Below are 12,478 nucleotides of genomic sequence, written 5' to 3' on the forward strand. Positions count from 1 at the left end.
TGACTGTACTTTCTGCAGAATCTACATCAGGATGAATCAGGTGTATATTGATGACTAATATAATGTTAGCCAATTTGAGCTAAATCAAATTGGATTTGCAAAAAACACCCACACAGAAATCATGAAAAATTTATGCAAGCATAATTTACAGGAGCAAATATAACTTTCCATTGAAAAAACTTTGCAAGAGGTAGTTGTTAATGTGGATGACAAAGGGTTGAATGCTTGAGAAGTCACCTGCCACCTTATTATCAAGCCAGCATTTGATAGTGGGATTGTGTTTGCTGTTGCCATAGAAAGCTAAATCTGTTTTTGTGGGACAAGGTTTATAAAGACTAATGATTTAAGACTGATGATTCTACTGTTTCTAAACAAGATGTGCAAGATTTTAGCTAATCAGGGACTTCAAATATTTATTTATTAATCTTAGGTGAAAGTAAGTGCTCCTTGATGGAGTTCTTTCCAGTGTTTTCTGATTCCAGACACAATTTTTGGTAACTTAATTAAGAAAGCTACATATATGATACATCTAAGGACTATAAATAGATGAATTGCATATATTGGTAAGCGGTGCAGAAGTCAATAGAAATATAGGGTTTTCCTTCCAGTATAAAAAGGTGTTACATTAAATGCAATATGCATCATTGTTACATCACAATATATAAACAAGATACGTTTTATACAACTGTTACAAAGCATTAGGTTCCTATGATATATTTAAGGCGTTTTGGAGTAATTTTTTTTTGTTGAACTTTTAAAATTAGGATACAACTGTGTGGCTTAAAATTAAAAGGTATGCAATTATTGTGTATGTTTGTACTTTTGTTGACAACTAAAAAAACAATATTAAAATGACAACGTTAATATTTCATGAATAATTCAGTGACATTCCCGCTGTTGACTAAGCCCGATTCCATCACAGCAGTATACACAATGAACTGAGTGTACCAACACATTTTCTAATTTGGTTGTTAAATGTTTATGTTAAGCGTCTTTCATTCTGATTTTTTAAAATACATATATCCTGAACAGGTATTTTGCAGGGGTATTACCGTAAATGCAGTAAGAGGATTTCCAATGAGCGCCGCCATGTTTCTGTCCTATGAGCTCTCCCTGAAGGCATTGAGAAGAAATCAGGCTGAGCCGCATTCTTGACACGCAGGTGGGTAGAAAAGAAATCCCCAATTGTTTTGATGTTGTAATTAATTAACTTTTGCCTGCTCACTAATAAAAGTGTTTTTTGCTGAGAAACGATCATCCACTTTAAAATGTGTTAGATTCAATTTCCTGTGCAAATTGTGATACTTCAAATTAAAAAAGGGCTGGTGTTTACCTACCGTTAGATTTTCCGATCATGAGGTACATATGCTTAAATGTAAATGTAACTTTCTGGTCTAAATTTTTATCTTGAATTTATCCTATTTTATATTTCTCTTAGCCACCTAGGGTGCCGAATAGCTCACTAACTTTCACTGTATGAGATACTCATTTGGCCATAGGCTATCAATTCTTGTCCGGTTCAAGTAAATTGAGAGTGCAGCACATTGCTATCAGATGGCTGCTCATTGCTTCCTATGACATAAGGGCCTTATGTTTGAAGTTATTTGCAGTCGCAAAGACTATGAATTGCAAAATCAGAGCCTTTGTGACGGCAAAAAAGCTTTTGGGTATGTTCAAAGCCCAAATGGAAATTTGGTAACTTGTCACCAAATTGCAAAATGAATTTGCGACTACATACTGAATCGCAAATTGAAAGGAGTGTCCCTTTCAATTCACGATTTCATATGGCATGTATTAATGGTAATCAATGATTGAGTACCAAAATCTCAAACAAGGTGGTAACCCACTCGCAAATGGGAGCACTCCCTTTGGAAGGCCTTCCCCTGTGCCAATGTTGTAAAAACATTTTTAGGAGTAGGCAGTGATCCCTGGGACCCAAATGCTTACTTGTAAAAAAATGTTTTTGGAAACTTTTTTTTTTTTTTTTAAATGCACCCAGTTTTCCTATAAGGAAAACAGACAATGTTTAAATAAAAAAGATTGATTTATTTAAAAGCAGTTACAGACACGAAGGACTGCTCACCCCAGCAGCCACCAATACTGAGATGGCAGTGTTTTTTTCGTGGTTCACAATTTATGACCTACCTCATGCATATTAATGAGGCAGGTCAAATTGCAACCTCCTGCAAATAGGAATTTTGTGAACCAACATGTTTAAACATATGTTGGTTTACTAACAAACTATCCATTCAGTAAATGTCGGGTGCCTAAATTGTGACCTTTACCGAATGTATTGTACCAACATTAGACCCTATGTTTTTAGAAAACTGAGCTCTTTCCTAGAGTAAGCTGTTCTGTAAAGTGTCCTGAGACAACTATTAGAAAGGAATCTGAGACTCGTGCAATATGGAACCGTCCATTGACACATAGGGGCCTATTCACAAAGATCTTTTGGAAGAAGCAAATTAGTACTCCTGTGGTAGCCAATTGTGTTATCTTTACATGCCTTTGAGAGTTGGTCCCAAAGCGTCTAAAATGAGAATAATTATTTATGGAATGCTCATACAATTGGTGCAAATAGAAAGACTGTGCTCTCTTCCCACTTTTACTAATATGGAGTGGGAAAGGGGCCAATTCGCAAAAGCATTAAAGAGTATGTGAAAGACCATACCTGAAGTAGTACTCTGATTATTTACAAATGCTTATGTGATTCAGTCATCGTACATACTTTTTGTATCAGGCTCCAGATAACTTTAAATATCTGTTACATGAGCTTATGCCATGAATAGGAGGGCCACAATTTCATATACTTAGAATAACAGTTTCACCCTGTGCCTACTTGTATATATTACAGATATACATCACAATGCAACCCAGACTTTTGGGGATGACCAGTGATTGTTGGGAACATGTTTTATCTATAGATCCTAATGCCATACCATTCTAGTATATTTCATAAACCTATTCCTAAAACTATAGTACACAGTTTGTTCTGTTTAGTCTTGTTGTTTCTAATGACCCAGATATTTGTCTTCTTAATTATTTTTTGAATGAAGATCAAAGCCCTTTTACTAAGGGCAATTATTGCTGCTAGTCATCACAGGGAAATGGCAGGGTGGTGGAGGATTTATACATGGGCAGGTTCAGTGCCTCAAACCTGCTGTAAATAAGGTTGTGTTTATAAGTTCTCACTTTCCTGCAGCGTCCTAATCTTTAGCCTGCTCACTATTCTTCCAGAGATGTATTTAGCTACTCTCTGTCTCTCCTCCTCTCTCTCTCTCTTTCTCCCTCTCTCGCTCTTTTAGCTGTCTCACTCGTTCGCTCCTACCATCGTTGAGTTTGATGCCCTTTTATATCTTGCTATCTCCTCTGGTATCTCTTTAACACCCATGACACTTGTGTCATTCTCTCATGCATTTTTTTCTCTCTTCCTTTCTCCCTATCGAATCTATGACTGAGTTTCTTTCCACTGTATGTAATGCCTATAACTTGACGTTCCACTCTCACTCTCTCTCTAGCATTCCTTACATCCATGTGTAAGAAGGTTTAACTTTCAGATCTTTTACCTATAGTGTTTGTTACCTCTGGGGTTTGGAAGCCTGTCTTTTCCTCACCTTCATGTTTCTGCTCTCCACTATGCTTAGCCATGCCTCTGGAGTCTCCTTGACTTTCACTTTTAAGTTTTTGCTCCCTTATGCTTCTTTGTGCCTTTGATATGCCTACATACTGCTGATATCTTTTGATCACATGCATGCTTCTCAGATTCCTCCCTTTCTAATGGATAGTTCTACCTGCAGATTCTTCAACTCAAGAATCATCTTTATGTTCCAGGCTGGACCGAAAACATTTGAAATAGCTCTACTGTACCAGGATGTGGCACTGTGACTCGCCTTTGACTTCAGCACCCTCACTGGTCATGATATCACAGAGCGAGCCATGGTGCCACCTAGTATACTGATGTCAGTTCACTTTTTTGGGACCATTCCACTGGGATCAAGAGTGTCTTCTTGGATTTTTCTGTAGTTCCATTGGCAGTGATTGATTGTTAGACACCCAGTGTGTGCCTAGTCTTCTAGACTTCCTGCCAGACTTCTTCTCTCCATCACCTTCCTGGAGTAAGCATACAGATGCATCTCAGGGACCTCACAGATGGGCAGAGCTGACACAAACCCAGGTCCCACTCCAGCGACCCTCGGACGACCCTCGGATGACCATTTTACCTCTCTCTATTTGAGCACTTCCCCTTAATGAGCAGGTCTTCTTACCTGCAGGTCCTTTCCTTGACTTCGTCCGCTAATTCTGTTTCTGCTCTTTTGTGTGAAGCACTCACAGTTAAAGTGCTGTCTGAGATCCAGGACTATGGGTGTTCTTTGACCTCCAGTATTGGCTTCATGGTGCTGCCCATCATGGTACCACTGTTGTGGAAGTGGAGGCTATTTCAGCTTCTTCTTCTGATTTTCATCCAAGAAGTGTTGGCAGCCATCTTGGGACCAATATACATGATAGCAACTCATTAAAAAGCATTGCAGTTAATAGAAGGTTATAAGACTTTAGTTACATTATAAATCATTTGTTGATGGTACCATACTCATTTTAGGAATTGAGGTATGTTCTAAGGTGATTTCACCATGTGAAAAAGCCTTCTGCTGGGATATCATGATTGAGAGAAAAATATTTTCTCATGCTTTTCCCACAGAGGTTTGGAAGGTGATCTATAAGCTAAACTGAGAGCCTATTTTCTGTAAATTCACATTATCTTTCTCAGTCATGTGAGAATGAAGTCTGACATTCTCAGTAAAACATGTACATCCAACAAGGGCAGAGACTGTCAGTTGATTCCTTTGTGTTCTACTGCAGCTTCCCAGAGTGTTCCAAAGAACAACTAGAGTGCTAACAGTCCTACTTATGATAAACGTATGGCACACCTGAAGCCATCTTGCTTGGATTAAAGTGGTAACTCTTAAAACATTTAATTTAAAAAGGAACAAAATGAGGGGGTTCATCTTTCCATAAAAAGTATGATTAGTGCTGCAGAAAGAAAAATTAGGGCACATTTTGAGTGACTTCTCAAATCCTCTTCTATTTCATTAAAAAACTTCTGACATGCAGACTGAAACATGCACTTTCAATACCAGCAGCAGTTTTCCCTGGTGAGCAGTAGCTTTACTACAGTGATCTAATGAGCAAAAAGAGTGCTAACATTCTGAATTTATGGCAAATGTGTGACACATCTGAATGCCTTTGGAATCAAAGTAAAAAACTGACAGTATTTCCTACTGAGGAGACTGCAGTACATGAGGAAATTAGGAAACTTCATAACAAATAAATCTCCCAAGATGGCCACCGGAGACAAAAGAGCCCAAATGTAGGCCAAAATCACCCAGATGTAGCCCAAATATAGCCCAATGACAGAAGTGTGCAAAACACTTATTATTTTGTATTTTTGCAGTGTTATATAGTGCAGACTTGTCAGGTATTGGAGTGCTTTACATGAGCATTGGTTACATCACACAAGAACAAATTCATTTTGGTTGTAGACATGGGGAGACTAAGTGATTTGACCAGAATCACAGAATGTCGTGCTGAAGCAGAAACTCCAACCTGGTTCCCCAGTTGCAAAGTCTGCAGTTCTGGAAGTTACACCACGTCCTCTCCCCTAAGTGCAACATTTAATCAAGTGGTCAACTGGATAAAAAAACATAAAGGTAACAAATAATTTAAAAGTGCTTTCTCGCTATTTGAAAACTCAGAAAATATGTCTTTATTTTAGTATTTTAGAGCACTAACCATAATTTTGATGCCAATAAGACCCTCTCATATATGTAATTTCTAAAGGAAATGCTCTAGGTATTACAGTTTTGATTACATCAAGATGACGTCAGGCGTTCCACACTTTTGTAATAAATATAGAATGTTAGCAATCTAGTTGTTCATTAGGATACTGTTGAGAGGCAGAGGCCAGGGGCACAGACTCTGTAAATTGAAGGCAGGTAGGAGGGTGCAAAGGCAACAATTTAACCACACTGAGCAGGCAGGAAGGGCCGTGGCAGCACAACAGACTATGGAGGGCAGTGGAAAGGGGGGCAGGGGCAACAAACCAACAATACAGGACTTGCAAGAGAGGCTGTGGCAATGTAATAGACCATTGTGGGCAGAAGCAAGAGGCAATGGTAGTACAACCATACATGCCAACAGACCCGATTCAGCCAGGAAACATCCAATGTTTTTAAGCTCAAATGGGCTTTATTTTATCTGTCTCCTGTCTACAATCTCCTCTTTTTCAATGTAACTCAAAGGGGAAAATCAATACCCCAGTTTTTTTTCAAAATCTCCCTCTTACCAAGTTCAAAATGTTCGCAAGTATGGTACATTGGATCATGGAAGGAAATGGGGTAGGGACATGGACTTGGATAACAGAGGAGAGGAGGGACACGGAGAGGTGCACCAAACTGACCCTGCAGGGCAGGCATCAGGGTTTGCAGCAGCACAATACACCACACAGGGCATGCAGGACGGGAGTGCAACACAACAATCCATAGAAAGCAAGAGGGAGGGGACAGGACCATGCACATGGACAACAGAGAACAGAGGGGAAAGAGGCAATGGTAGCTAGCTGACCATTATGGACAGACAGGAGACAAATCTGCAGCATAACAGACCATAAAGGGCAGGAGGGATGGATCAGGGGCATTACAATGGAACAGACAAGCCAGGAGGGAGGGAGTAGGGGTCTGCACATGTAAACAGAGGGCTGGGGGCAAGGGGGCAGTGCAGGAGCAGCAAGATAGCCATGGAGGTCAGGCAGGATGGGCACTAGAAGCAAGACACACCATGAAGAGCAACAGTGAGACTGTGATGGCATACACACAGACCATGGAGGGAAGGTGGGAGGGGTTCAGGGGCAGCTAACTGACCACACAGGGAAGGTGGGAGCGGCCATGGCAGCACAGAAGACCATGCATGGCAAGTGGGAGGGTTAGTGGTAGCACAATGGCTATGATGGGCAAGAAGGAGGGTGCAGGGGCATGCACAAAGGACGATGGAGGATAGAAGGGAGGGTCAGGACCTGTGCACAGACAAGAAAGTTCAGGGGAAGGGGCCTCACAACAGACCGCACGGGGCAGGCAGGAGGAGCAGTTGCAGCACAACAGACCAGGGAGGGCAGAAGGGTGTGGCAGTACAATGGACCATGTAGGACAGGAGGAAGAGGATAGGGGCATGGCATGTGGACAGGTAGGGTGGAGGTGGCAGGGACAGGTTACAGTCATCTGACAATGCTAGGCAGGTGGGAGGGGAGTGGCAGCTCAACAGAACACTCAGAGTAGATAGGAGTGGCAGGTCCATGGAACATGGTGGGCAAAAAGGATGGAGCAAGGGCATACACAAAGACATCGGAGGGCAGGGGGAAGGAGAATAGGGGCAGCAAGCTAAGCACAGAGTTTAAGCAGTAGGTCAATGATGGGGCATAGAATTGGGCAATGGAGGGCAGGAGGAGTGGACTGGTACATCATACTAAATTGAGGGCAGTGGCAGCACATCAGACCATGCATGGCAGGAGGGAGGAGGCTAGTCCATGGATTCACACAACAGAGGATAGGGAGGAGGGGGATGGGGCAGCAAGCTAACTGTTCAGAGAAGGCGGGTATTAGGAACTATATTGTTTTTAAAACGTGTGTCTGTGCGAACTACTTAAAATATGAACAAGTATGCAGCATAATCTCACTTTTATTCAGGAAGAAGAGGACGTTTGTGACTGTGACTCCGGGCTCACTTGGCAGAAACACCCCCTGACCCTCCACCCCCTATCGCAAAATGTAATGCCCGTGAAAAGGGTAGGTGAACACAGTGTTATATAGAACATAGTCCTGAGAGCACGATTGAAAATGAACACTAGATATAGTGTATGGTATAAACTATGCACCAAAAAGTGTGATATGAGATGAACCGGGCGTGAAATATAATATGCAATACATTGTGCGCAATGACAGATTCATTGGAGAGCGCGAGATAGCACAGGCACTAGCGCGTGCTATGCGATATGCGCCTTGGAGTGTAATGTGCACAGGGCAGTGTTGTGCAACCTAACTAGTCTCTAAAGTTGTAATATAAAATATGTGCTGGGGAGTGTAACGTTGCATATGCACTGTGACAAAGATATGGATCCCAGATTGTAATATGTATGGCATAGCACTGTGCGTTATAACATAGGCATCGAGGAAGGCACGTTAGATGGGGCAATATAACCCGTGCGAAGACAAGTGTGGCATGACATATTCACGGGGTGGTGTTACAGTGCACATGGGCTAGAGAGTGTCATAGCATATGCAGTAGCTAGTGGAATACAACACAGAGGTGTGTGGCACTCAGCAGGCAATGGTGGGTGTAACACAGCATTGGGCTCTGCCAGGAGCGCGCTGTGACTCTCAAGTGATGTTCGTCCCCTTTCCAGAGAGTAAAATAAAAAGTATTACACATCCGGCAGTGGATGTGTGTTTTATTAACCGTGAGGGGGGTTTCTTGCATAGTTTTGGTCGAATTTTTGTCGAATGCCCTATGAATGGCTTGGTGTGCATGTGTATTAAATGTGCCCGTCAATAGCTACCCATGTTTGTATAAATAAACGACAAGGGTGTCTACCGGGATTAGGCACGGTAGGGCATCAGACATGTCAGAGCTTCACTAGTGGTGTAAATACATTCCACGTGGATTCATTGTATGCATAGTCGCCTTTTAATAAATATATCACGCGAATCGTCATGGTGATAGGTACGTACGGTTTCTCCAGCATGTCCTAGGTGTGTCTATAAATATATATTTTTAAAAAATAATAAAAAACAGTGGCCGGCCCTGGGGATTGGGGTCAAAAAAATATAATTAGGAGACAGGCCCTGGGGGATGGGTGATGAATACAGGCCCCAGCTAGGCCCGCAGGACACAAGGGTTCGCTCTCCTGTAATGGAATCTATAAGGAAGTTGGCACGGAAACTGCAAAGTACAAAGACAGCATTTATTAACCCTTAAGGGTGGTCCTACAATCCACACAACACTCTTCAGTATTGCATAGAGTAGCACAAAGAACTTACGTACATGGTCCCCTTTTATACACAATAGAGGGGCTCATAAGTGGGTGGATACAACATGAGGCCGAAGAACATTACCATTTATGGTCATTTTCGATACTGAATCAATATGTGGGTGGAGCTAACACACTCCTTGAGCCCGCGAAAACATGGTCAAGCAAGGCTAACTGATAACAGATGTGGTCAAGTCTGGGCATGTGCCAGATGGACAAAGGAGCTATTTATAGACTGTTACTAGGCAGATTACAAGAGCTACTAACACAGAGGTTGGACTCTTCTCGTGGGGAACACGTGGAAGCATAACAATACAAAATGGAGTCCGAACTTCGGTCAACATAACGGAGAAAACATGATCTGCATAAGGGAATTAATGTCTTTAGTAAATGCTTAATCACATCGTTGTTTCAATTTACAACAGACGACCCTTTCAGCATTTACTGAAGACATCCGGTTTATTAGGATAATCATCATATATGTCAATTGTCATCATTTCTTCAACTTCTTTAGCTAAACGTTTCTGGTGAGCAACATCGGCAATAGCTTTCTTATCAGGGATACAGAATGATACACATAATGAGCAGAGCAAGGGACCACATTGAACACAGATACAGCACGAAAACAGAACCGCTACAATAATGCAGAGACCAGTTAGAACCTTCCATCCCCAGGCAGTAATTAACGCCCAAAACCATCCAGAAAAGGACCAAGTGCCGTTTTCTGCATGGATCTCAGCTGCAATTTTATGCAGTTTATTAATGGCATTATAAACTGATGGCGTATGATCAGGGATAAACACACAGCAGCTACTTCCAATAATTTTACATGCTCCTCCTCTGTCAGCTAGCATAACGTCTAATACCATACGATTCTGCAATGCAACAATTCTAGTAATTTGCAATTCCTCCGTAAGATTCCCAAGAGCAGCAGCAGTCTGATTTGTCACAGCTTCTACCACTCTTGTTAATCGTCGGATCTTCCTACTGTTCAGGGCAGCTCCAACAAAGAAAAACAGTCCTAAGTTAAAATCAATATACTGCTGCAGACTGGTATCAGTCTGATCTACATCGTCAATTGATAAAGTACGTTTATACCTATTTACAGTCACATTATTCAATAATTTCAGATCCTTATGATAAGATGCGGGAGCTAGGAATACAGGAGGTAATAGAAATGATACATAGCATACCCCAAACCACCCAGCCGGCAGACGGTAATAACCTTTATTTCCACACACAAAGTACGTATTATGGGAGGCTAAAAAGGTACTATTGTTCAACCCATCAATGTTCAGAACAGTAATACAATCGCTAACACCAACAGGGATAAAACCCACACTCTGGACACACAGGTCCGCTTGAGCTTGTGCCACTTGAATCACAAATTTGTCCTTTCCCACAGTGTCTCTTGTGTTCGTGAAGATGTAGGGAATGGATTCATTGTCTGGTCGGTACTCTTCCCACTCCCAAATTGTCCCATTCGCTTGTGGATACCCATTTTTGTCTTGATGGCATTCTTTATTGAGTCTGAAGAGCAATCGTCCCACTGTCGGTTTCCGAGTGGCAAAAAGCAAAGTATACCATGCTCTACAAGAACCATTATGAGAGAAAGGAAGTGGTATAAATGGCGTTCCTCCTTTCTTCTGATGAGCTGGCATCATCCCACATATCCAACAGTTCGTAGCATTCGTAGCAACGTGGGTATGATGCAGCATCTGGATGAAAGTGTTGTTCAAGTAAGACTGTCGATGCTTCAACTCTTGATACGGTAATGTATAAAAGTAGTGCTCCTCAGGCACTGGAGTTGTCAACACAAGAATCTTCCGAGCGGGAGTTACATCCTCCACGAACCATGTGGTTATCCCAACAATGGCTACTGTCAACATGAACCCTAATGCACAAAGGATTTTCTTTTTCTCCATGTCAAAGTAAAAAAAAAATAAAACCCAATATCTTCCTGAAACTAAAAGTCTGTCAGAACTCTTCCCCTTGGGCAGCGGTTGATTTCTTCACCAGCGGGCCAAGACGGGTGTCGCTACACTAATGCAGGGCTGTTCCCCCCCCCTTGCCTCATCGGCTCTCCGTTTCACTAACCCAAGGGCCGTTCTGACAGTATGTCCCAGTACTGGAAAACTCACTTCCTTGGTCGAAGGTGATATCGCCTTCCTCCAGGAGTCGCGTGGTCCGGAAAGAGCTCCTCAGTGGCGTTTGGCTCCGCAGCACGGCCTGTCTCTGCAGCCAAGATTTCTCGTTGATCGGTCAGCACGGCAGGTTCCACCAATCCGGGCGGCACCTTCCTACAGTGCAGGGAATGGATCCAATTCTTTCTGTTGGAGACTCGCACAGCCGTCCTCGTTGCGAGGAGGACCTGCTCAGGACCCACCCATCTCGGTTCCAAGCTGTTTGTTCTGTCAAATATTTTCACCATCACGTGGTCACCAGGTCGGAGACCATGTCCTTCACCGGTAGACCGATCAGGGAGCGCCTCTCGGACCTGTTGATGAATAGAAACCAAGTTATCCGTTAACTGTGCCAGATAATCGTTCATCATTACACAAGGTACATCATACACAGCCTTAGGTTTTGGTGGACCCCAAATATTCATTGGGCGTCCGAAAACAATCTCATACGGTGTAAGGCCAGTTCGGGAGTGCGGTACCGATCTAATTGACAATAACGCCAGTGGCAGAGCGTCTGGCCAAGTCAAGGACGTCGAAGCTTGAATTTTAGCGATCTTGAGCTTCAGCGTACCATTATACTTCTCGACTAGTCCTGCAGACTGAGGGTGGAATACCGCGTGAAACTTCTGGGTGATGCCCAGGCCCTTCAAGACGTACTTTATAACATCCGCTACAAAGTGAGGCCCATTATCACTCCACAGAAGTCTACAGACGCCATATCGAGGGAAGAACTCTTTCAGCAGCAACTTCGCAGTAGTCATTGCAGTATTGTCTTTCGTAGGGTACGCTTCAACCCATTTGCTGAAAGCGCAGACCACTACTAGAACATACTTCAGATTGTTACAGCGCTCAAGCTGGATGTAATCCATCTGCAAAACCTCGAAGGGTGCAGTAGGTGTCACAAATCCTCCTGCCGGAGTTCGAGTACCCTTTCCTGGGTTATACCTCAGGCAGATCATACAGGTCTGCACCACCCTCTTCGCTGTGCTAGCAATCTCTGGATGCTCCCAGACTTGGGTAAGCAATTTCACAATTGCGGAAGCTCCAACATGTGCTAGCCCATGTGCCATCTGAACCATAGGTTGTACAAAGGCCGTGGGTAATTTCCATCTATCCATCTGCTTATTTCTCCAGCAGCCCTCGTCATCCAGTTCTCCCTCATTAGCCCATTGTTCCCGCTCTTTGTCAGAAGCGGTCCTCTGCATTTCTCGTACTTCCTCCT

At 42.8% G+C, this 12,478-nt stretch overlaps 1 protein-coding gene across 2 annotated transcripts in view; it reads left to right on the forward strand.

Moving 5' to 3' along the window:
* SLC25A48 (solute carrier family 25 member 48) overlaps positions 1 to 12,478 on the forward strand; it is a 327,922-nt gene that overhangs the window by 292,969 nt on the left and 22,475 nt on the right. For both annotated transcript variants that reach the window (XR_014966647.1, XM_085618001.1), the window contains one exon: positions 1,033 to 1,162. Coding sequence is in view for 1 of the 2 variants with exons in the window: in XM_085618001.1 (XP_085474127.1) it covers positions 1,033 to 1,155 (123 nt within the window). In the remaining variant the exon portion in view is untranslated. The remainder of the gene's footprint in view (positions 1 to 1,032; positions 1,163 to 12,478) is intronic.

This window comes from Triturus cristatus, chromosome 7 (assembly GCF_964204655.1).
Source record: "Triturus cristatus chromosome 7, aTriCri1.1, whole genome shotgun sequence".
Lineage (NCBI taxonomy): Eukaryota > Metazoa > Chordata > Amphibia > Caudata > Salamandridae > Triturus > Triturus cristatus.